This window comes from Mesocricetus auratus, unplaced genomic scaffold (assembly GCF_017639785.1).
Source record: "Mesocricetus auratus isolate SY011 unplaced genomic scaffold, BCM_Maur_2.0 Super-Scaffold_100011, whole genome shotgun sequence".
In the NCBI taxonomy this organism is placed as follows: domain Eukaryota; kingdom Metazoa; phylum Chordata; class Mammalia; order Rodentia; family Cricetidae; genus Mesocricetus; species Mesocricetus auratus.
In genome coordinates this window covers 76,581,775-76,607,937 of record NW_024429195.1, presented here as the reverse complement: position 1 = coordinate 76,607,937, position 26,163 = coordinate 76,581,775, and the positions used below count along the sequence as shown (strand labels likewise).

The 26,163-nt window shown below is 41.2% G+C and overlaps 1 protein-coding gene across 4 annotated transcripts; it reads right to left on the bottom strand.

The window, feature by feature from the left end:
* Nucleotides 1–1,129: 1,129 nt before the first annotated feature.
* Tmpo (thymopoietin) lies at nt 1,130–26,163 on the bottom strand. 4 transcript variants are annotated; one of them, XM_040755061.1, is made up of 9 exons: nt 25,554–26,138; nt 19,875–20,001; nt 17,932–18,090; nt 12,524–12,621; nt 6,894–7,013; nt 6,703–6,798; nt 6,200–6,310; nt 5,354–5,442; nt 1,130–3,278 (listed from the first exon to the last, which is right to left on the bottom strand). In XM_040755061.1, exons 1-9 carry the CDS (start codon nt 25,827–25,829, stop codon nt 2,996–2,998), a joined length of 1,359 nt encoding a protein of 452 aa, XP_040610995.1. In that variant the 5' UTR covers nt 25,830–26,138; the 3' UTR covers nt 1,130–2,995. The 4 variants fall into 4 exon arrangements, with proteins under 4 accessions (XP_040610995.1, XP_040610996.1, XP_040610997.1 ...); XM_040755062.1 differs by lacking the exons at nt 6,703–6,798; nt 6,894–7,013; XM_040755063.1 differs by lacking the exons at nt 6,200–6,310; nt 6,703–6,798; nt 6,894–7,013.

Genomic DNA, 26,163 nt, shown 5'->3' with positions numbered 1-26,163 from the left:
TGAGCAGCAGAAAATGGCAAAAAAGTTGAAACTAGATTAAGACTGACTTTACAGAAAGGTCAACATATTACCATGGAAAGCTCAGTAAGTGCAGTTTAAGAATTCAGACTGGCCAGGTGTTGGTGGTACACACCTTTAATCCCAGCACTCGGGAGGCAGAGGCAGAGGAAGGCAGATCTCTGTGAGTTCGAGGCCAGCCTGATCTACAGAGCGAGTTCCAGGACAGCTAGAGTTGTTACACAGAGGAACTGTCTGAAACCCCGCCCCTCAAAACAAAAACTAAGGAAGGCTTATACCCAAATGTCCACAGAAACATCAAAACCCAATGTGATTAATCAAAAAGAGAAAGTAGAAGTGAGCTACTTAACCCTAAAAAGCACATAAAGGGCTTGAGCTTGCGGTGCTATCAAGGTTGAAGGAGCGAGGCAGAAACCCACCAACTTTCTCAGCTTCTCCAAGCACTTCTCTTTGACTAAGAAAGAAAAATAACCTACCGTAGGAGGATCGTGAAGTTCAGGTCCATACATACAAAGGGCACAAAACAGCACTCAGCACTTAGTGAAGAACACAGAGAACACATTGAGATTCACAAATTTAAATAAAGTCACCAGAGGGACACACAAAGGACAAAGACAAAACAGCACCTCCATCCACAAACACGGGTTACAATGAATTCCAGCCATACTGAGGTTTAGTCTCAAGCAAGACCAACAACCCAGAGTGTTCGATGTAAACACGTAAGACAGTAAACACAAGCCAGGTGTGGCTGTGTGCCCCTTTAAGGGGTACTTAGGAGGCAGGTTTGTGAGTTTGAAGTCAGTCAGGGCTACACAGTAAGTTAGTGGTGGTGGAGACAGTCAACATGGAGGTGCAGCTGGGAAGGTCACAGACTAGAGGAGTCACTGCATTACAGAGGGGAGAGGAGCTTTGGGAGACTCCAAACGTCATTCACTAATGACTACACAGCGCTTACACCTCAGAACAAAGACCCATCCACTACAATAATTAGAAAGCAAGAAGAGATTCAAATGAGAACTAAAGCTTAATCTATAAATAAATACATGAGAAATGCTATATAGAAATCATAAAATCCATGCCATCTGAAAATCATTTATTACAACAACAAAACTAGAGGTTAATTACTTTATTATTGAATTATATTGTAAAGTCTACATCTAGGAATTAATAAATGCTTTGCATTTACATCAAGGACACATTTACCCTAGTGGAATAAAATACAGACAAAAGACCAAGTACACTTAAAAAAAAAAAAAGGCATGTTTTACCTGGCCCTATTTTTGCTATATTGGACCATACTTTTCCTATTCCAGACTGACCTTGGGTATAGTATAAGTCTGATTTATCTCCCCACATTTTTAAACATTAAATGGGGCTTCTCACAATTTTTAATTATAAACAAAAGATTAAAAGCAATATGAGAAGCAATGTCTGAAAACAAAGGAAGAAAGATGGCTATTACCTTAGAGTGGAAAAGTTGAGTAAAACATGGCCCCCCTATGGCTCATCTCAAAAGAGACATTTTTACTCAGAGAGGCAAGCACTTCAGATCTAAGTCAGTTTCCCACATGCTCTACATGTTCTGGTCTCAATGGCAAAAGCTTACATAAAATGTCCATGAAATATCTAAAAGCTAACTACAATAATAGAATATTGTGTGGTCTAAATATTCATCTTCAGCTTCCTCCTTTTTAAAAATTAAAATTATCTTTACATTTTGGATGTTATTAAAAATAATTTACATTTTTAGTGTGCTTTACGGTCAATGACTGTAAAATTGCAACTTAAATGACTAAGTTTAAATTTTTTTGCTTTACTTGATTCTACTAAAATTTAAATTTACTGCAACTTTAAGCCATATATGAGGTAAATTTCAGCTAAAAAATAAGACAACCACAAGGATATTGTTAATCACTTCAATCATAATGCCCACCTTATTTGAAATTACAAATGAAGCATTCGCTACTACATGTGATTTAAAAGCAACTGATATACTTTTAAATCAAATTACATCAGGATATTATATGGTTAAGACAAACAAAAACCCCATAAACACCCCTCCTCAACCTAAAACAAAAAATCCCTGGCAAAGTAATTTTTTTGGTAATAGAAGACATTGAAACAATGAATCCAAATGAAACAGAGGACCAGTGTTTAGTTCATAACTTCTAAACAAACATCCCTGCACACTTGTTTACCTAATGATTATTTTGATAATATGTTGGACTGACAGGATAAACGCTCTGCTGTAGATAAAAGTACAATGACAGTCTCATAGCCAGCTAACAGCTCTCCTGAATGCAGTCAGCTAATAGTAACTGAAAACAGGCGTCTATGCTGCCCTACAAGATCCCTGTGGAGAAGCAAGTGTACCTAAATGGTTTTAACGAAACAGGACTTTCATGATATGAAACTATTTTAGGAAGCAGTATGACAGGGCTGCACCAGCAATGCCGTCACTGACAGAAGTCACAGAAGAGCTTATTGCTAACCCTTCCATGAACAACACACCGTCGCATTACAGGAAGCACAACTGGGTAACCCTCTCCAACTCAACTTCATTCACATTTGTAACATTTTTACTCAGTAGAGAATAAGTCATAAATCTTTTCTGTAAGAATTCCAAGTATTTAATGTGTAGCGTCACATTAATTACATCACCATGTTTTGCCTTATTTTTCAAATACACAAAACAATGCATTTTCCCCAAAAGTGAAATAAGATGTCCACATTAAAAAAATAAAGCCTACAAAAAAGTTCCAGAGCTAAAAAAATTATTCATATGGCACAGTGTGATCTCCAAAGTTCAAAATATTGAAATGAGGTCCATGTATGCGTCTCGTTGGCTTTTCAATGCAGCACTGACTTTACTGAGGTGACAACACAATGTTAGTTCTTCAGGCAACAGCGGACACAAATGTTTTTCTACAGTTATTAAAAACAGGAGATCAAGTTGAATGTGCCGAAGTGACTTCCTTCAGTTGGGTATTTTACTGTCTTGAAGAAAATTAGTGAAGGGATTTCCTTGGTTGGTTTCCATAGCTTGATAGACCAAAAACAAAAAAACTGCTACTACCACAAACAGCAACATTTTTATCCACATGGGAATGGAACGTCCCTTCTTCGTCTTTTCTGACTTGACATCCGCCAGGGGAGTATACTTGGGGACATACTTAGATGAAAACGATTCTTCCATCCGGAAGTCACTGAGCTCTAGCGGCCGGCCTGCAGCCCCTTTGATTGGTCTGCGGCAACTAGCACTGTTCAACATGAAAGAGAATTTCAGAAGATTATTCCTCAGACTAACAACAAATGCTGGTATAACTTCTAATTCTAAGTACATTGTATAAAGCAGCAGCAGCAGCAAATTGACACATAAAAGCAGGGAGCCTGTTACAATTTTTTCTTTCTTTTCTGTGGTGTTACTGGGAGGTGAGCCAGGGCCTTGAATGTTCACTAGGCATTTTATTACAGAGCTAAGGCCCCAACTACACTTTCATCTTAAGAATTAGCAGCAGGCTCAAGAGATGGTTCAGCTGTTTAAAGGCTAGGCTCACAACCAAAAAACTAAGAGTTTGGGTTCCAGCTCTTCAGCTGTTTCTTCAGCTACCTTTAGGCCGATATGGTGGCAAAAACCTTTAATCCCAGCACTTGGAAGGCAGGGGCAGGCAGATCTCGGAGATTAACAACAGCCGTGTCTTCAGAGCAAGTTCCAGGACAGCCAAGGCTACATAGTGAAACCCTGCTTTGAAAAACCCTTCAAAAAAAGTTATTTGCATTATTTATTATACAATAATTTTTAAAACATGGACAAATACTCTCTAAGCCCATCTTAAAGGCTTTTCAAAGGTTATTTAGGAGGAAAAGAAGGAAGAGACAGGTTGCTTTGGTTGTAAATCTTTTAGTTTGAAAACTGAAGTTTTGTGAGGCCCTGCATGCCTGTCATCCCAGCACATGGGAGGTGTGTCAGGAGTAAATCCAAGATCAGCCTTGTTACTTGAGACCCGGTCTCAAAAAACCAAAACCACCACCAAAACCAAAACCAAACACCAGAAGCAGTGGGGAAGAGATGGTTTAGTGGGCCAAGGCACTGGCCATCAAGCGCAATGACCTCACCACGTACATGGAAGGAGGAGAGCAACCTTGACCTTCACCTGGGTGATGACACCAGTATGTGCCCACAAAAATAAAACCCAGCCTGTTGTGCACATATCTGCAAACTCAGCATCCAGGTAAAAGCACAAGGATCAAGGGCTCAAGGTTATCCTCAGTTACACAAGGAGTTCAAGATCAAGCTGGGCTAATTGAAACCAGGCAGTCCTAGGACAATGGCATGGTTGAAAATGCTTGCTGTTTACATGATGACCCAAGTTCAATTCCTAGCACACATGGGCATGCACATCTGTAATTGGCTAGTTAACTGACTCAGCCAGTGAAAAAGCTTGATGCTTGGCCACCAAAGCTTGATGTGCCGAGTTCCATCCTCAGAACCCAAGGTGAAGCAGGAGAATCAACTCTTTTTTTTTTTTGTTTTTGCTTTTTCCGAGACAGGGTTTCTCTGTGGCTTTGGAGGCTGTCCTGGAACTCTGTAGACCAGGCTGGCCTCGAACTCACAGAGATCCGCCTGCCTCTGCCTCCCGAGTGCTGGGATTAAAGGTGTGCGCCACCAACACCCGGCTTTTTTTTTTTTTTTTTTTTTGAGAATCAACTCTTAAGAGTTGCCCTCTGGGGACGCAGAAGAGGCAGGATTCCTGGGGCTTGTTGGCCAGTCAATCTAGCTAGCTGAACTGGTAAGCTTCAGGGTTAGTGAGAGACCCTGTCTCACTATGGAGGAAGGACTCAGAAGATGGCTTCCTGGATTGACCTTTCTGGCCATGTCAACAAGCCCAAGGTTCAATGAGACCCCATCTCAAAATAGTAACTGGGGAGCAACAGAGGAAGTCACTTGTCACCCAGTGTCTACCTTTGGCTTCCACAAGTAACCATGAACACACAACATAAATAAAATTAAAAAGAAACAAAGGGGCCGGGTGGTGGTGGCGCACGCCTTTAATCCCAGCACTCGGATGGCAGAGGCAGGCGGATCTCTGTGAGTTTGAGGCTAGCCTGGTCTACAGAGCTAGTTCCAGGACCACCTCCAAAACAATACAGAGAAAACCTGTCTCGAAAAACCAAAGAGTTACATGTAATACTACAGGTAGATAAAACAAATCTTGAATGATTCAATTTTCATGGATGTGAACCACTTGATTCTGAGAACAAAGCTACAACAATGTTGTGAAGACGTGGAAGTTCCCTAAAATGTATGTATTCTCCATCCAGTCTACCCACGTACCTAATTCCTGTTGGAGTAGATGCTTCATAGGGGAACATCTCCTTAAGAATATCCCTTTCTACTCTTCTCTCCTCTGTCTTTTCAACCACCTAAGAAGAAACAGAGAAACAACCACAACTTAACATTCAGTGTACATAAGCAATACTGAAACACTTAACATTCAGTATACATAAGCAATAACTGAAACACTTAAACATTTTAGGGAACAAAGCACCCTCTCATCTAGCCTGGCTTTGCTAACAACCCTCCACGAATCTTCAGACTTTATCACTGAACAGCAGGGAGTTACTAGAGGGGAAAAAGCGCCACACATCAGCAGCCTAATTCCCTACTGAATTCCCTTGTCTAGCATTAAGAGTACAGTTTCTTCCTGTTAGAAATTCTGTGATAAAGGAAAGGATTAAATATAGAAAATGCCTAATTAATGTAGACCTCTATCTCTTTTTAAGTCAATTAAGCCATTCCAACTTGAAAAAAATTTCATCGCCTTTGCTAAAGATTAAAATTATGAGCCATGCAGCAAGCATTTTAAAGATCAGTCACATGGGAGTTCACCTCACAGCCCAGTAGCGTTTTAAACCTGGATCCATGACAAAAAGAGTGTGTTACAAGCAGCACACAAACTTCCCACAACCAGGAGATGAAGAGCCACACAGCAGAAAGAGCATGGTATTATTAGTAAGTCATACTCTAGTAATTTTCATTTTCAAAACTAAAACTGTCTTTAAGCCATATATGCACAACACACATGAACATTCATAAACCTCCCCGTAAAATTCTGTCCCCTCCCACTTCAGCAACTCTGAGAGATGAGTGACAGCAGTGGGCTTAATTGTATCCATTTACTTCGGCTCTCGGCAATGGTTTCTTTGGTGTTCTTCTGGGTATGTCTGAGAATTCAGTGATTGGCAGAATAGAAGATGCATGCTTGAAATTTCCAGTCAACCTATTGACAACCTGCCAAGATTCAAATTATTCAGACTCAGAATTATCCAAACATAGCAAAGACACTTAAAATGAAAAAGATACTCCACTTCTGCAATATTTGATTTTCCCTTAATAAACTGTAGGGAACGGGATCTACAAACACATTCAGTGCTTCACAAGTGACCTTCTTGTAATTCTTCAAATGTAATAAAAAGTATTTTCATAGTATTCAGGATTCTTGTGCAATGAATTAAATTTATAAGATGGCTATATTCAAATATTCTACAATGCAGAAATTTGGACTAAATGAGTTTAAAATGTAATATAAATTTGTTATTTGTCAAAATTCACCACCTCCCAAATTCCAACTAAGGGGTAATTCCAAAGAACAGCACTTAAGATAGTTTATTAAGCATATTTACTAAGGATTCGTTGCTTGAAGCCTTTATAGTTTCAGCTATGGGAGTACTCTCTGAAATTACTGCACCATCTATACGAAAATGTTGTGAAGTTTCCACCTGTTAGTTTGAAAACAGAACAAAAACAATAAGTGTAACATAACCACTAAGTCCCTGCCGATCTGAAAACCCAATTCTAATAACCCTTGCATCACCCTTTTTCTTGGAGTTCTTCTTGGCCCTCGTGTGGGCTCCCTAGTTAATGCCTGCAGAGGTCCGCCTCTGGAAGGTCCACTTGTCCATTCAGTCTCAGTTACTCCAGCTTGAGAATAGCTCTATTCAAGCATCAACACGTTAAAAAGTCATATTCTAACACAAACACTTTTAATCATGACCATTTTAGCACACTGAGAAACCAACAACGCTCCACACGCCGGCAATCACAAACAATGCTATGCCCTAGAAATACTGCTAAGGTGCCACTTTTGCTCTTTGTAATCAGAAAGCAAAGCAGACTGACCATGATTTATACACGTCATTTGTTACAATCCACTTTCTAAACTGGCAATTTCCTGAGCGCCTCTAAATGTTTCTCCCTAGGAAGCAATTATGCTACCAGGCCCTAATAAGGCACTGTCAAATTGTAACTGTGTTCTCTCCTCTCTACAGAAAGGCTTTGCCTCCCAGTTCCAGATGAATCTCTCTAGGTGGGATAAAATGGAATTCTCCCCTCATTTAAAAAGTACCTTAATGAATGAGCACAGCGGCCTAACACTTGTAATTCTAGCTTCAGGGAGGCAGAAGCAAAAGAACTGTCACAAGTTCTAGGACAGCCTAGGGAACATAATGAGACTGATTTAAAAAAAAAGTAGTCTAGGGCTAAAGACATAGTTTGCTATGCATATACAATGCCATGTTCCATCCTTAGCTCTACAACCTTAGCAGTTCTTACACGCTAGTTCAAATCCATTCAACCAGTGCCTCCAAGTGTTACAGTGTGCTTAGACGGCCACTTCTGTTCAAGCTAATATTTCATGAATATCAATGACAGCTTTATATCTGTTAGTAACTTAAATCAAAAGAGCTACTTTACTCTTACGCTGGGATAAGCACCCTGATTTACTAGAACTGCCACCACCCTAACCCTAAAATGGCACAAAGTCTCCTAGTAGAATTTCATGCTTATCTTTATTTGACATTATAAGAGCTCCTTTTTTTTCCTTGTGTTTTTTGAGACAAGGTTTCACTGTGTAGCCTTGGCTGTCCTCGATCTCACAGACATCTGCCTGCTCTGTCTCCTGAGTGATAGGATTAAAGTACAAACCATCACCACCCAACAAAAGAAAATATGTTTAAATATGCATTTTGTGTGTGTGTGTGTGTGTGTGTGTGTGTGTGTGTGTGAGAGAGAGAGAGAGAGAGAGACAGAGACAGAGACAGAGAGAGAGAGGTATGCATATGTATCAGAGGCCATAGAGGGTGTTTGATCCCTGGGTCAAGAGTTAGAAGCAGCTGGAGCTATGACATGGGACCGAGAACCCGGTTCAGGTCCCCTGCAAGGACTCTTAACCATCAAGTCACCTCTCTAGCACCAGCATCATAACATTCTGGCTCACAATCTAAACCTCAGGGTTCCTTATCCTGCTATTGGCTAGGAAATCTCTGTTGAATGCAAAATTAAAGTCAAAGATGAATTATAAAATAAAACAATATATTAAAACTTAGTGAATTCCTATGAACAGTCATATTCCCAAGTATGTCAATAGAAGACACACCATCAGCCTGTGCCCCTCAATTCTGGTGACACATTTCTAAGTTCGGCCCTGGCCTCCAGCTCATCATTCTTCTATGCCTGGCCAGCAGCGCTGCCGACTATACGCACACATGGCCACTCGTAACAACTGACTTTGAGGATGTAAATAGATAAAATTATCAGTAATGGCAGCATTTAGAAAGATGCACCAACAATTACACAGAGGATTACCTTACTAGAATATATATATATTTTGAGTGCTCTATAGTTCATCTGTCGTCAGCAAGATGTTCCCTAGAAGTCCTGATTATCATGGGAACAAGTGGAAGAAACAAATCTTTTCTCACTGGATTCTGATTAAGTTACTACGTGAAGAGTAAGTCAGAAGACACTAAGTAGCTGAGGCGTGTGAGAATACAGGAGCTGGGCTATTAAATCCCAAAACAGAAATCTAAGCTCTGACCATAAAAACCATACCCACATCAGAAAAAAGCAAAAGAAAAAAGCAAACACCAAACTAAACACTCCACCCCCAAATATGAAGTAAACTACAGTAAAATATAAACGAGTCTAACATGGTAGTACACGTCTTATAAACCACAGGATACTGAGTAGTAGGATGAGGAGCTTGAGGCTAGCTTGGGCTACACAGTGAGGCTCTTTCTAAGTATTAGCAAAGGGGTATAGCTTAAGGATGGAGTAGGTACATAGAATGTAAGTTTCTGGGTTTAATTCTCAGGACAGTGGGAAAGAGAATATATAAATAAGAATAAAGATATAAAGCCACATTACTTTAAAGTGTTCACTACCCACATGTATGTAAAGCATAATTAATATGACCACCCACACTGACTTATATCACTCCAATAGAGAACAGTACTCTCTCAGTGTTGCTGTGATGTAAAGACATTTGGTGATACCTTGCAAAAACTATTTTCCCTAGACAAATTGACAAAGATGAAATGCTACCTGCAAATGGCTGCTTATTGTGGCTTAAACAACACATAAATGAGAACTTTCATAGTCACCAAAGGAAAGCAGCTGAATAAATTATAGCATATGCACCAATCTCATACGCAGGCTGCAGCTGCAGGAGGAACAGGAAGAGGATCTATGCTGATTCGGAGTGAACTCTAGGAAGGTATGTAAGGGGGAAAGATAAATATAAACAACCTATGTAATACTCCCAAAAAGAAAACAAACTCTAAAACTTGGGGGGCTGGGGAGAGAGGGGGAATCAATTCTATAGAGTAACATAAAACTCTAGTAGTACATTAAGATATTGTCTACAAAAAGTATTCATTCACAAGATTTTAAACACATCATTTTACTTTATGCCTCTGCCTCCCGAGTGCTGGGATTAAAGGCATGCGCCACCACCGCCCGACCTATATCCTAATGATATATCTTAATGAAAACACTGAGGATTGCACTTAGCAGTGTGTTATTCTGAAACATGTAAAAAACACGATATTTAAATTAAATTAAGTATAATTAGAAGAACCAAGTTTATAGCCTATATTTGTAAACTTGAAATGTCACCACATGTTTACAAATTCTGTTTAAAGACAGAGGAAAGAGGGGCTGGAGACTGCTCAGCAGTTAAGAGCACTGGCTGCTCTTCCAGAGGATCGGGTTCAATTCCCAGCACCCACATGGCAGCTCACAACTGTCTGTAACTCCTGTTCCAAGGGATCCCACACCCTTACATGCATGTGGGCAAAACACCACTGTACATAAAATAAAATAAATTATTGAAAAAAAAAAGATGGAAGAAGGGAAATAAGGGGCTGAGACTCTAGGCCCCATCTATCTGGCCGGGAATGGAGCCCAGCAGTAAAGTGCTTGTACACTGTGCAGCAGGCTGTGGGTATGATGGGGGTAATGACTGTATTACAACTGATCATGAATATAAAAGCCATAGCATAAAAAGTGTATTAAAAAGCATGGCTGTGCACACCTTTAATTCTAGAACTCATACCCCTCTGTGGATTCAAGGTCAGCTTGAGATAAACAGAGACCCTATCTCAAAAAACAAACAAAAACCCCAAAAAACCAAAAACAACAAAAATTTATTTCACCTTAAAAATGATGGGTGCATTAACCTGAAAATTGGCACACAAAAGGTTTTTTTCTGGTTCTCTTATATGAACTTACTTCAAGGTAACTAAGGAACTCAGCAAAGTGTTTTTTTTTAAAGAAAATAATTATATATATTAAATAATAATGAGAAAAGTCATCATTTTGTAACTTCAAATAAAATCATGGGGGGGGAGACTAAGAGATATATATGGCTCAGCAGTTGAGAGCACTGGCTGCTCTTCAGAGGACCCAGGTTCAATTCCCAGCACCCACATGGCAGCTCACAACTGTCTGTAACTCCAGTTTCAGGGGATCTGATATTCATACCAATGTATATAAATTATTAAAAAAAATAAAACCATGCATGGACTTAGGCAATATCATTCACAGCCGTTAAAACCTTTAAATAAAAAGGCCAGAAAAGGCTTTACATCGGATGGCTCAACCTCTCAACATCAGAACTTGTTAATTAATCTTAGCACATTAAGGAAATCCATGTTGTTTACTGAAATGAGCAATAGGTACAACATCATTCATGAAATATTCTTGTTAAAGAAACTGAATCCAAATCCCAACCAACCCCTTACGTCTATGCTGCCCAACAGTCATCACCAGCTACATACTTAATGGTAAAAAAGATATAGTAGCCTCAGTTCAACTATAATATTTAAAAAAATTACTCTAGCACTGATATCCAACATTTCTATTTTGACTAAAAAACAGTCTATTACACTGTCACACACAGGTGTGGTCCCCAGTATACCAGATTATATAGGACACCAAGAAACAAATGAAACAACCTACTACCTCCTGAATGTAGGAAACACTGTCATGATCAATTATGGAGGGAGGAGAAAACAGCTGTAGTGGAAACTAGACTAGACTTACTGTTCAGATTCCAACTTAATACTCAGTAAACCACTTCTGGTCAGGAATGGTGGTACATTCCTATACCTAGATCTGGAGGGTACAGGCAGGAGGACCAGGGGTACACTGGGCCCCACCTCTCCAATGCAACCCCACAAAAGGAAGGAAGCAGGGCATGCAGTGCACACCTGCTCTTGCAGAACACTTTACAAGTTCCAGGCCAGCCAGAGCCATCTAGTGAAAAACTGTCTCAAAAACACCACAGAAATGAAAGAGACAGAACATGGAAAAGGCACATGAATAACACACATTGTCTAGCTCAAAAGTGAGGACGAGGAAAAGAACCTTGGGTAGGCCAGGCGGTGGTGGCCCACACCTTTAATCCCAGCACTTGGAAGGCAGAAGCAGGCAGATCTCTGTGAGTCTGAGACCAGCCTGGTCTACAGAGCTAGATCCAGGACAGCCTCCAAAACCACAGAGAAACTGTCTCAAAAAAGTTAAAAGAACCTTGGGTACCAAGCCTAAATTAGACCCAGTAATGTTCCTCTGTAAAACAATATAATTATTAATGCCTTACACGAGCTTTCCTATAATTTTCCTTTTGGAATTGTATCTTGTTGGTCCCACCCCCCCCCAAAATTGTAAATCTTTATCTTAAAATATGTAATTTTAGAAACATACTAGTTTCAAAGTGTAGGAAAAAGCTACAAATAATGAAACAAAGTAAACTCAAAATCAGAAATCTAGTCAAAGACAAGTATACAAAACTACTTTCCTGATTTCCAAAGAAGTTACATCAAAAGTGCATTTTTCTATCTCCTAAAACAATTCTGTTAAAAGGAAATATGATGGAACAGCAATGGCCTAGCACACCTGAGATCCCAGGTTCAAATCCCTTGTACCAAAATGAAAACTGGGCAGTATGACCAACACCAAACTGCTCAGTACAGGACACACAGCACATGCTATGCTACTGACAAATCCCAAAGTATCTGTTTTCCACACCACTTAACAATGAGACTAAGTGGACTGAGTAAGGAGGACTGCATGCGACAACTATTTATCAAAGGTCAAAACACAAGACAGATGAGTGCCGGTCACATGACTCACACCTGCACACGGTGGTCATAAAACTAAAGATACCTGGTTGTGCTCAATTCTTCTTTGCTTGAGTGTTACTGGAGTCTTTGCTCTGCCCTTTAGTGGCTCTCTCTTCTCAAGCTTGAGCTCTATTTTAGAGTCTGGAAATAACATTGGAGAAATCATTATTTACTCAAACACTTTTGGTATGTTTTACTATCACTTTGGAACCTTGGTTTTAGGTACATTAGTGCACATGACAATCTGTTTATTGTAATACCTCAGTGGAGCAAAATTGCTTAGTAATATTGACCAAACGAACCATCCACAGTCCAAACCTTTACTTTTAATAATCTTAGTTTATTTTTATCCTTTCCACGGTTTAATCTGATTTCTCCTTCCTACTTACTCTTTTCCATTTTTTTCCTACCCCTTGAATAACCTCAAAGGTAAAAGAGAATTCAAACTGCTCCTGTGGAGGCTTTTAACAACAAAAAACAAACAATGACAAAAATGCAAAATGTGGAAGAATTGTTTTGTCTGTGCACTACATCACTGCTATACTGCAAAGGTTACTATTAAATGAAAATTTCCCACAATTGTATGGCACCAACCATTTAAGTGAATGGTAACTGCCAAGGAGTCTTAATTAGGGGGTGCAGATCAGTAGAACATGTATGGGGTGCTGGGTTCAATCTTTAGCACCAAAATAAGCAAAGAAAATGATAGCCTCCCAATAAATACTTTAAAACCAAGCAAAAACTTAAAGCTTTTCTACTTTTGTGGCCACTTATCATAGTAAAGAAAGTCAATTTATTGCTAAAACTTACTCCAAAAATGTACTTTCTTAGCAAAGAAACAAGAATCAGTTCTTAAACCTTAGTTTTATACAAGCTCAATGTGGTCACGATCCAAAGTGATCTGGATAACTTTGTGCCTTGCTGGCTTTCTAGGCTAATCTTATAATATTTGAGATGCATAATGAGTCCAAATACACCTGCCATCACTCTCTCCCTCAAGATAGTGACTGTTAATGAAAATAGTTCAAATAGGTCAATTAAGACCAAGCAACTGTTTGAGACCAGCCTGGTCTACAGAGTTAATTCCAGGACAGCCTCCAAAGCCACAGAGAAACCCTGTCTCGAAAAACTGAAAAGACCAAGCAACCAAGTCTATGCCCAACACTGTCACTATGAGCATATCTGTATTTGGTACACTTGGTATTATAAAATCTACTCTGTCCTTTCTTTGAGATAGCCCAGAGCAAAAAAACCTAGTAGCGAAACAGATACTGACTAGACAAATTAGTTACCTGGTTACAAATTAAGTCCTTGTTCAAATTTAGGTTTAAACAGTCAATTAAATATATGATCCTTAAATAGTAGAAAGGATATGACAACTAGAATATTTTCAATTACACTATTGGAATGTTTCAATGATGAAATGGAGAAGGTATGTTCATCCAAATATTCCACTTGTTGAAACTCAAAGAAGAAAGCACACATAAAACATGTTTCTTGAGACCACACAAGACTGTTCAAATTTAACAACTTTATTGAATTTGTAGACGCATTCTACAGGAATACATTGCTTTAAAGAAATCACACAGTACTTAACAGGTACATGTATACATGTACATTTTAGAAGACAAATAACAAAGCTGCAGAGGTGGGAGTGTGCAGTCTAACAACATGGTAGCAGTAGACACGTACACTCAAGGAACTCTACTTTCCATTGTCTCTACAATCAGGCTACCATACCTTACCTTACCACCATACAAATGAAATCAGGATAATACATGCTTCATTCAGACACAGACATAGGGGAATAGTAAAATTTCTTAAGGATTTTAGAAAAGAATTCAAATTTGCTTTTAGCATTCAGATATGAAATTTACCTAATGTGGACATCTCTTTAAACACATGTAAGTAAAAAAAGCCCTTTTTACTGTCTTATTCATCTAACAAGTCATGTTGAGTGAACATGAACTATACTAGAATATCTATTGTCCGTAGCTGTGTTTCTCAAAGTGTGGTCACATGCTTGTATGGCCCCTGAATTGATGGCTACCTTCTCTATCAGAAGGTACAGGTATGCATTGCTTTTTTAAAATTAGTTTACTAAAAAAATAGGCACCCATGTGAGTGTGTGTACACATATATACAGGCGTGCAATATATCCCTCACTGTTCTCTTACAAAGGGTGTCTAGATTTAAATACTTTGATTAAACTTTATTTGGGTGGCAGTGAACTGAACTCAGGGCCACATGCACAATCAGATCAGCACATGCTTCTTACCACTGAGATGCAGTCCTTTCCCCCTCATTCTGATACAATGTCTGTGAATCAGCAAGTTTGTGTGCTGGCACTTAAAGAGTTTCACTGATCTAGAATTATTAAGAAGTTTGTTGTAGACAGAAGTATGAACAAGAATTCAGACACATTTTAGAATGTGTAGATACTTAGCCAAGAGTGATAAGAATTAAACTACAAAGGTCACCTGTAGATGCCTTGCAATGTCACGAGTGAACAAAAGGCCTTCAAGCAAGAGATTTATGTAGTGAAAATAAGCAGCAGAAAGCAGAGCTGACTCTGAAATCACAGGGCTGTGTGCCTATTCCACTGCTGTTGAGAAAGAGTTGGCATTCCTGCACACTAGACTCTTCAAAACAAATTCCTTTGACAAGAGGGAGGGGAATCAATGTTTCAAGTGGTTAGTAATGTTTAACTATGATCTAGGCATAAAGAAGTGCGTGAATGTCACCGCTTCAAAAGAAAAACTTGAGGCCACTGGGCAGCAGTGGCACATGTCCTTATTCCCAGCACTCACGGTGCAGACAGATCTTTATGAGTTCTAGAACAGCCTGGGCTACTCGGAGCCTGTCTTGGAAAAATCAAACAAACAAAAAAAGGTGAGGATTCTACTGATATTTTAGTTTTAGTTGCGGAATTCTTTTTATATCTAAAAGTTGTAAAATATTTAACTAAAAAGAAAGCAATGTAAGGCTTCTATAAAAGTGTTATGTAAAAGAGGAAGCTGTCAACTTCTGTGAGGTAAATATGTGATCTAACCCTAAACTGTACTAGGCTTCTATATTTGTGATTATATTATAAATTGATGAGCAGAAGCTTAACACCTTGAAATTAGCTCTATTAGACTAAAAAAGAAAAGAAAATTCTGGCATAGAAGCTGCTAGAATTCCTAGAAAGGTTCATAAACTCTACAAATCAAAGATAACTTTGTCTCTGTCCTTGACTTTATTACTGTTTATTTCCACGCCTTTTAATAACTTTGTGTATGTCCCCACCGAATAATGTTCCGCCTTTAAAGGGGGCAACAGTTAGTTTATTCTTAGAAGCTGGGTTAATCTTACAGTCCTTCAACCACAGATAACGCCGCCCCACAGTAGAAGACCCCATGGCATAAGCAGACATCCTCACTTCATCAAACGCAGCATCACAGAGATATGAAGCTGCATCATAGGTTCTGCTCAGAATCTCAAGTGCTTGGGGTGCACAGCTAGGATCTGAACTAATGGCCTGTGCAGCCTGACTTATGTTGGCTTGCAGAGACTTAGCCACAAAGGCAGTGTGGGCTGCAATCTGCAGTGCTGATGCTGCAGCCTCATAAGATCTACAGAGAGCTAAGTCCAAATGTTTATCACAAGACTCAGAGGAGGATGCCTGAATTGCTGCTTGTGGGGTGGTTTTAGAAACAAGCCCCAAGATTTCATCATCTACTGCTGGAACTGATAATATCCGTGTTGCCTCGCTGGAAGAAACTGGGTATTTGCATGCCAGTGAAGGCAGCTGCCTATCAATTTGCTGCCACTCCTCTTCGATTACTTTTAAAATAGAGTCATGTAGAGGAAAAGATGGTTCTGAGGCATCTACTTTATCATGCTGTGGTTGCCCAGACATTTCTATCCCTAAGGTAGTAAGGGAATGAGAGACAACACTTTTGGCAAAAGAAGACATATGTTCAGATTCAGGTATATTCTGAAATGCCACACATGACCCTGGGCCCCCTTCCTTTGGGGGCGTCTCACTGAGTCTAGGGACTGTGCGGGGAGGAGACAGGGATTCAAACTCTTGACGATTAGACTGGCCAAGTCTCTTACATATGCTTTCTACATCCAGTGAGGGGACAGAATTAGAAATCCCAGGCAAACTGCCAACCCCAACCTGGACTAACAGAGAATTGACATAATCTCTGATTTCACGAGCAAGTGGTGGAGAAAGGACCTGTGATCTCTCTGACTCTTGGAGAACTTCTCTTTCACTAGAGAGAACTGACTGATCTGAAACATCAGACTCCTCAGTACACGAAGGCCGAGTTCTACGTTTTCCTCCACGGTAAATATTTTCTACTATGTCTTTAGAGTAAGTAGTAGTAGTTTCTCTTATCCGTGAAGGAGAAGCTGCAGCAGAGGCCAGCCTGGCAGCGATTTCGTGCTGAGAAGATGACGAAGAACTCTTCTCTACGTATCTATCATAGCTAGACTCGGAAGGAATACATGCATTCCGTCCAGGCGCTACCTTCTGCACCTGTCCCCTCCCAGGCAAGGCTGTGTCAGTAAAAAACTCCCTAGGTGGGTCTCCCTTACAAGTATGTACTTTCTTAGCTGCCTGCAGTTCAGTCCTGCCCAAAGGAGGACGGGTGGAGATTTCAGGAAAAGAAATACCCTGGAAAAATCCACCAGGGGAAGCAGATGCAAGTTCAGAAAAAGGAACAAAATCCCTAGTGGACTTCACTTTCTTGTGTTCTTTCTTCTTTCCTGTAGAGGCAAAAGAGGCAGGAAGTTTAAGCATGACTGGTTTGGGCTGGTCATATCCTCTGCCTCCTTGCTAAGACAGTGCTGTTGAAGAAAAGGATCCTATACTCCACACTCTCAGCAACCAATTTGATACCAGTGCCTTTGGAAAGCATGGTCAAATTAAATATTTATAAAATTAGCAAATTCTGAGTTAAAACTCTTAGGTATCAAATTCTGCATTTATTCTCTAATTTAAAAATGAATGTACTTCCTGATCTACTCTCAAAAATGTTTAAAATCATGGTCAAAATTGCCATGAAATCAATGTATGTAAGCAAAATCTTTTAAATAACTTGTTTGCCTATCAATAGAAAACGTTGTACTTAAATGTTAACACTATATAAGGAATAAACACATAAACATGTAATATGATCCAAAAATAGCATGAAACAAAATAATGAAGATTCAGCATATCATTAATATATAATTTTTAAAAACAAAGCAGTATTTATCAAACTGATCATTAAATATAAAAGTTGGAAAGATAAACATCAAATAATGATTTCTTCTGGAGATGTGATAATGGAGAAAGAGAAGTTTGTTTTTATAAAACATATATATGTCAATGCTGTTTTAAATTTTACCTCCTTCATAGTCAACACTGAGTCAGGAAAAAAACCCCACATATTTTATTACCAGCATTTACAATTTTACCTTCATCATTGTCACTGTATCTGTCAGAGTCATTACTTCCATTCTGTCTTGTATTTTCTGCTGAGGAAGAGACTGTTGGCAGAGGAGTAGAAGATTGGGATTCTGTCCCCTGTTCCCTCAGTTTCAGCAGCTTTTTCTCATACAGCTTCCTGGTTGTCCCTGGGTTAAGGCAAAAGCTCCATTAGCAGTGGCATGAAACTATCTTTACAAAATTAAAATCAAACAAACAAAAAACTGTTATGTGTGTGTGTGCTTGTGTGTGTATCTACATATGGATGTATGTACATTAGTGCAGATGCCTGGAGACCTGAGGAGCCAGATCCCCCCGGAGCTCCAGTTACAGGACAGTGGACGAGACTCAGGTCCTGTTGGCAAGAGCAGCACTCTTCAAGCGGGGACCATCTTTCCAGTCCCTATAGCAAACTGGTTTTTAAGCAACATGCTTTCTGTTTCTAAACTAAGTAATTAAAAATAATACATAATGTACTCTTCCAAAATAGTTGTTTCTCTGGGCTGTAAATACAAGATTATAATTTTTTTGAGACAAGAGTTTCTCTGTGTGGCCCTCAGAGATCCACCTGCTTCTGCTTCCCAAGCACTGGATTAAAGGTGCACACCACCACTGTCTGCACAAGATTACATTTTTTAAAAAAGTGAGTGGGTGTTTTGCTGATGTGTCTATCTGTGCACCATATCTCTGTGCCTGTGTAAGCCTGATGAGGATGTTGTATAGCATTACAGACAATTGTTAACCACTCGGGTGCTTGGAATCAAATAAATCTGCTCTAAGAGCAGCTAGTGTTCTTAAATGCTGACCCGTCCCTGTAGCTCCCCAAAGTGCTTTTTTATGAATAGATGGAACCCTGAACAAAAAATGATTATACTTCACTGCACTAAGATCAATGATCAATATGCCTATAGTGAACCATGGGTCAAATCCTATAAATCATTTGACTTATCTTTAATTTTCTATTTACATTAGGTATGTATCTTCCCTCAATTTCTGGAAGGTGATGACAACAGGTGTATCGCTCATAAACAACACATATCTAAGAACTTTATGAGGTTGTGAGGCAAACAACTGGTGCATTAACATGTAATGTCTGTTGGTAATTATAGCCACAGGGTGGTCTATCTGAGAGTAGCCTATGAAGAGCATACTTCTAAATCCAGCACTTGGGGATCAAAGCCAGGCAGGCTACACAGTGAGACCCAGATGCAAACAAAAAGACAAAACTAAATCATCATTTCCAACTATAGCTATAACAAAATGCACCCAACCTTTACCTAGGGTTCAAATTTTAACACAATCCCAAAGTTGTGTGTTAATTTGTCTCAGTCACTGCCTAAACCCTGTAAGAAAATCGTAATTAACCTGGCAAAAATGCTGTTATCTAGAAAAGCAAATGACGAATCTCGAGTATTTAGTTCTGCATGCCTTCTGTTTCCTTTGTTCTTTAGGATTATCAAGACAAACATAAATAAAAAAAATACCTTTGCTGTTAATTAGTAAATGGAACGTGTTAGGAACTGAATAATTTACACTCTGCTCACAGACTGAGATGATCTGACCAGGTAAGATCCAAGTCTTATCCCAGCACTCGGGAGGCAGAGGCAGGTGGATCTCTGTGAGAGATCTACAGAGCGAGTGCCAGGACAGCCTCCAAAACTACACAGAGAAACCCTGTCTCGAAAAACAAAAAAAAAAAAAAAAAACAAAACAAAACAAAAAAAAAAAAAAACAAAAAAAAAAGATCCAAGTCTTAGGAGTAGCAAAAATGATCACTGACTAGGACAATATAAACAATAGGTAATAAAACTCAACTTGTTGATTGGTTATATAAATAATGACAGAAAGACCCAAATTCTAACCATTAGTAAGAGTTAAAAATGATCTGGGGGTCTTGCTTCTTGGAAAACCATTTGAGAGTTGGTCAACTTACCCACAATGGGACCAGGGTTCACCCCGTATCTTACAAGCTGATCCAGAAGGTCTTCATTAGAGAGCTCTGTCACATCTAGGTCATCTTTATCCTCTGGTCTGGGTTTGTCAGTTTTCTTTGTGGCTTTCTGGAATCAAAGTACAATTACCTTCTCTACATGAAAACTATTTATTTGCACGGCAATGTTTATGCAATCAACAAGGTGACTTACTGTTACATTGATCACAGCAATTTGGTGAAACTAAAAATTATTTGCAGGCTTTTCTAAGTTCAAGTTCAACTGTACAACCCTGACAAGTAACTTAAAACACTGCTGCTGGGGGTCAGGGTCTGGCTCAGTTGAAGAGACAGCAATGGCATCAACTGTCCAAAAAGTCTTGGAATTACAGCTATGCTACCATGACTGGCCTAATCTGATTCTTCATATTGGGCTAACATTTTTTAATGTGTAGTTTGAGTAATCTGGATATAGTATGTAAGAGAACATGAGAAAGGAGGCAAGAATAGTGTCACATTTTTATCCCAAACCTCAAAAACGAGACAAAGGGGGACAGAGAATGAATGAGCCAGCAGTTAAGAGCACTGGCCACTCTTGAATTCCCAGCACCCAACTGTAGTTCACAACAGTCTCTGACTCTAGTGTCAGGGGATCTGAATGGCTTCCTAGGGCACTGACAAGAGGCACACAGACATACATGCAGACATAACACCATACACATAAAATAAAAGATTAAAGCAGAGAAACAACAAACAGAGCCCAGCCATAAACCAAATAATTCTAAGTACAATTTGATGGGAAAAAAAAATCAAGCCATTAAAAAAAAAAACACAATCATTTAAGTTTTTTGTCGTGAGCCCAGTGTTTAATGGCCCAACCATCTCTCCAGCCATGGCTCTATAGTAGAATGTGTGCCTAGCAAGCCCTGGGTTTCAGTCTGCAACCCCCTAAAAAGCTTTTAGAAGCAGGAAACCAATTCACACTTCCATAATGAAAAACTTCAAATGAACAAAGAAAAATTTTGAGTGGGCAATAAGCTCTCGTAAAGTGAACCCGAAAGTAGGGGGTCCGTCAATAAAATCACATTTAATAAGAAGGAAAATTGGGAGGAGAGCAACTGGTACATATAATTAACAAAGCAGCAGTTTCAATCCGAATGGAAGTGTTAACTGTGAGATTCTCCCTACGGTAGCTTTGTTTAAGTAGACAAACTGATTTTTCCTTAAAAAACAAAACTTACGAACAACTGCTTTGCAGGCATGTACTGTGCATACCATGTGCATGCAGTACCTGTGGAGGCCACAAGAGGGTATTAGGTCCCCAGAGCAAGGAATTTCAGATTTGAGCAACCATTTCAGTGCTGAGAGGCAAACCTAGTGGAAGGGCAACCAGTGCTCCTAAGCACTATAACCCTGGGTGACCTTGAACTCCCAGCAATCCTCCTGCCTCCACCTCCTGAGTTCTAGAACAAGTGGCATGAACCACCATATCTAGCTACTATCCAGTTTCATTTTAAGTGCATTATATTTACACTAACTTGAAGAACTCTAAAATCAAGCCAGTAGAGGCAGGGTTTCTCTGTGTAGCCCTAGCTACAATAGAACTAACTGTAGACCAAGCTGGCCTCGAACTCAGGAGACTCAAATGCACCGAAGAGTGCTACCATGCTCCACTGGCTTCCTATCAGCTCAGCCTGCATGCTCGCTCTGCACAGGAAAACAAAAGGGCAGACTGCCAGCTCCACAAATGTTTATTCTTGTGCCCACTATCTAGATCATTGTAACACCTAAAAATACTGATAAAGACAGATAGTTAAAAGCCTAAAAATAAGAAACCAAGACAAGCGGGACAGTGGTGGTGCATGCCTTTAATCCCAGCACTGGGGAGTAAGAGAGGCAGATCACTGTGAGTTCCAAGACAGCCTCCAAAGCCACAGGGAAACAAACAAACCAAGGGGGGAAAACACGCACATGCACACACACACACACACACACACACACACACACACACACACACACACACACACACACGGCCTGCCCCCCCATCATATGCACCCAAGGTAAAATACTATGATGGTGATATGAAAGTTTTTACTTTAATTAAAGTATTTACGAAGGCTGGGCATGGTAGCACGTGCCTGCAATCTAGCACTCAGGAGACCAAGACAAAAAAAAAAACAGAATAACTTTATACAAGTAATCATAAATGTTCTAGAAGACTTAAAAATGATAATTTAACATCTAAAATCAAAACTAACTTTATTCATGTAGTTTAAAGCAATACAATACCAACTGATTGCCAATATTAAATTTTCAAGTAGTTGATAGAGTCCAATCAATGCTATACATTTTAAAGAAATTTAAATATTGCAAATGGAAACTACAAACCTATCATTATAAGACCCTTGGAAAGAACCCCTGCCATAGCGCTAGCTTGGAGATCCATGGGACATAGGAGGTACTCTGCTCCCCACCCCAGTGATGAGGGATCAACACAATGCCTACAGCATTCTAAACTGTCCCTCTGATCTTGAGGTACAACTCAACCCTATAGTTGATACTCAAAAAGAGGGGGGGTCTTTCCTGTACCGATGAGTTAAGCTGGAATGAGCAAATAGCACAATTTTTAAAAATAATAAAAAGCTGATGACACATCTGCAGAAACCAATCTGCAGTAGTTAAGAACACACCTAGCGGTACACACTTATTATCTTGGCACTCAGGGAGTTGAGGCAGGACTCAACATCAAAATCAGCACATGGTAAGTAGCAGAACTCTTATGTATACAAACATGAAAGCTTCAAACCCCTGTATAGATGACTGCTTCCAGCAGGTGAACTAGGATGAAACACTTGGATGATCTGACAGAAGACCCACCCCACCACGTGTCATTTGAAATGGAAACTATCTTTTTTTTTTTGCGTACTAAATAAGTACCGAGACAGCTCAAATGCTAACCTTTTTTTTTTTTAACCTTTGTTTTTGGCTGAGACAGGGTTTCTGGGTAGCACCAACTGTCCGGGAACTGAGTTCACCTGCTGCTCCCCCCAGAGTGCTGGGATAAAAGGCATGTGCCACCAATGCCTGTGTTTTTTTTTGGGGGGGGGACTACCTTTTTAAAAGAGCTGGTGGAGGGGGGTGGAGATGGCTCAGTGGCTATGAACACTGGCTGCTCTTCCAGAGGATCCAAGTTTGATTCCCAGAACCCACAGAGAGGCTCACAACCACCTCTAACTCCAGTCCCAGATGCCTCTAATGGCCCGAGTAAGCATACACCAGACATACAATGCAGGCAAAACATTCACACACATAGAGTTAAAAAGGGGTGCTCTTCAGCTGGTGTGGTGGTGCGAGTCTTTACTCCCAGCCTGAGGGAGGCAGCAGTATGCTGATCTGAGTTCAAGAGAGTCTGTCTATAAAATATGTCCCAGGATAGCAAAGCAGTTACAGAGAAACCCTGTATCAAATAACTTTACAAAAAAAGGGGAAAAACAAAAACCCTCTCATTTAGAGACAAACGAATCTCAGCCTCCCTGAATGCTGGAATTTCAGACTGAACCACCTCTCTGCTGGTAAATCCTACTTAACGTGTACTTAACATGTACGGGTGTGTGTCTTCCACGTTTTTGGTTTTTTTCTTACAGACACATGCCATGGTTGCACTCAGCTTTTTATGTGAGTGCTGGGGGTCTTTCTGTCTGTTGGGCAGGTCATTTCCCTAGTCCCCTAAAGTGGCTTTAAAACCACAAAAAGCATGGAACCACCGAACCCGAACAGAACACACACAGAGTTTTGTCTACACATAACAAAATCATGTCGTAAGCAGAATGGATGAAACTGGCGATTACGTTAAGTGAAACCAACCACCCTGAATCAGGTATGGCTGTGTACACCCATAATCCCAGTACCGGGAGTCAGAGGCAAGGTCATCCTTGACTACAGTGAATTCAAGACCAGTCAGGGTTACAGGAGACCCTATTTCAACTCCCCTTCCAAAGACAATTATGATACTTTCTCTCATGCAGAATTCAGATATTTAAAAAAACACGCAGGCTATGTAAAGAAGGGATAAACAGGGACTAGTGGGAAGGCAGGATGGAAAAAATTCGGAAAGAACCTGATACACACGCAAGTAAAACTTTCGGGTGAAATCCATTATTTTGTTTAACTTTAAAAATGAAATACAATGGTATGTTTGCCCCCCCCATCACAAATAGGTAGACACCAAACAATAACAGGTGTGGCTGGTCAGTATTTACTAATTTATTGGTCTTAAGAGCTCAAGGAACTGAGGATCCTTCGTCTCCCGAGCGAGCACTGGAAATACATTCCTCGGGTTAGTGCTTACTAGACTGCCTGAGCCTTTACGCTCTCTTACTCTCTTGCTCTTACTCTCTCTGTCTCATCTTATCTCTCTCTCTGCTCTGCACAGGTTGGTTACCTCTCACCCCCTTTTCCCTCCCTGTCCACCAATAAACTCCACGTGGGATCGTTGAGTCGCGGTTTGTGTCTCCTTACTGGATAAACCTAAACATTTTAACAACACTCCCACTATGAGCGAGACTGAAGACTAAAGAAAGTGAAACTCAGTAAAGTTTTCGCATCTAAATCCACACGTGCCCGTGACGTAGCTTTCTCTCGTTTGGGCAATCAACAAAAACAAACAACTAACGTTAAACAAAACACTGCAAAACTTTCAAAGCAGCAACTGGCGGCTTGAGGTGTAGTTCCGCGCTATTATAGGGTAAGCAAAAAGGCTGTGGGGTTCAATTCTCCGCAGCGAGAAGCCGCAATCCATTCGGTTGTATCGGCCAACAGGAGCAACACCTCCAACCAAAACACGCGTTGTGTCTCTCGAAGATTTTAAGTTACACCAGTCGGAGTCTTAACTACTTTTTATGACTTGAATTCTGGTAGCTAAATATAAACCAACAAGACGCTACTTAAAACGTACCCAAAGAAAAAAACAACATGGTAAATATTTGAGGGAACCCATCTTAGATTTCGCTGGTATGGGACTCCAAGTAGTGATACTGATACATCAGATTGTCACAAACTTTTCTTTGCTTCCCGACCTTTCCTTCTCAAGCAAAAATCTTAAACAACGGTAAACAACTCAAACTCTGACTAGGACTCTGCAATACGCCTGCGAGAACTTTTCCAAAGGCAGTGTTCAGTTTACAGGAAAGCCAGCCCACTAAAAGTGCGGCCCGTGGACTACAAACGAGTAACACGCCCGAGGAAACAAACGGTTCAGTAGGCCAAAAAAAAAAAAAAAAAAAAAAAGGCGGGAATGCCTTCATTTCAAAAAAAAATTTGGCCAGAAATGACTATGTCGCAAACTGCCCTCCAGGGAGCGCTCTGAGACTCCGCTGCGAGCCATCGGGCACGAAAGCGGGAAAACGCTCCAACTTCGGCTCGCGTGTCGCGGCCGAGCCTGCGGGGTTTTAGCAAAAGATTCAGGAGGCAGTGTCTACACCCGCTCCGGAGCACGCAGGGCCCCGGGCCGAGCGAGCAGCCGAGCGGCTCGCACGGAGCACTCCCCCCCCCCCGTCCCCGCGTCCCCTCCCGGGCCGGCGGCCTCGCGACCACGGCGACTCCGCGGGGGGCCAGCCCCGCTGCCGAGCACGCGCCGCGGCCGCCAAACGCCCGCCTCGGCGGCCCCGGGCCGGCCAAGCTTACCCTGCCGACGGCGGCGCGGCCGCGGCCCGCGGAGGTCCCGGAGCCGAGCACCGGGGTGGGCTCGCGCTCCTCGTCGCTGGAGAAGTCGGGGGGCCCCTTGCTGTTGGCGCCCGCGGCGAGCGAAGGGCGGTTGCGCGCCGTGAGGTGCTGCAGGTAGAGCTGCACGTACACGTCCTTGCGCTGCTCGCCGGCCGGCAGCGTCACGTTGTTGGCCACCAACTCGCTCTTCAACTTGTCTTTGGTCAGGACGGAAGGGTCCTCCAGGAACTCCGGCATCTTGGGCTTCGGCGACTCGCCCCCCTCCTCGGCCCCTCACAGTCGTCGCTCACGCCGGCGCGCTCGCTCGCTCGCTCGCACGCTCGCAGCTGCTCCGGGGCTGCGCCGCCGCCGCCGTCGCCGCCTGGAAAAGGGATCCCTGGACCGGGGGCAGCGCCGCGGGCCAGCGCAGAAGTCAGGACACAAAGCCCAAGCCGGCCCCGCCACAAAGCCCCGGGCGCACGACTAGCGAGCAAGTGCGGCCAAGCCGGGAGCCCACGGCGAGCCTAGCCCACACACAAGCTAGGGGGAGAGCAGCCTGGCTCGCGCACGCCCCAAGAACGCGCGCCGCCAT

Coding starts and splice junctions, on each gene's coding strand:
- Tmpo (XM_040755060.1), bottom strand. CDS start 25,829: ATGCCGGAGTTCCTGGAGGACCCTTCCGTCCTGACCAAAGACAAGTTG. Junction 20,002..25,553: donor GCCGCGCCGCCGTCGGCAGG/GTAAGCTTGGCC, acceptor CTTTGATTCCAG/AAAGCCACAAAGAAAACTGA. Junction 18,091..19,874: donor GAACCCTGGTCCCATTGTGG/GTAAGTTGACCA, acceptor GCCTTAACCCAG/GGACAACCAGGAAGCTGTAT.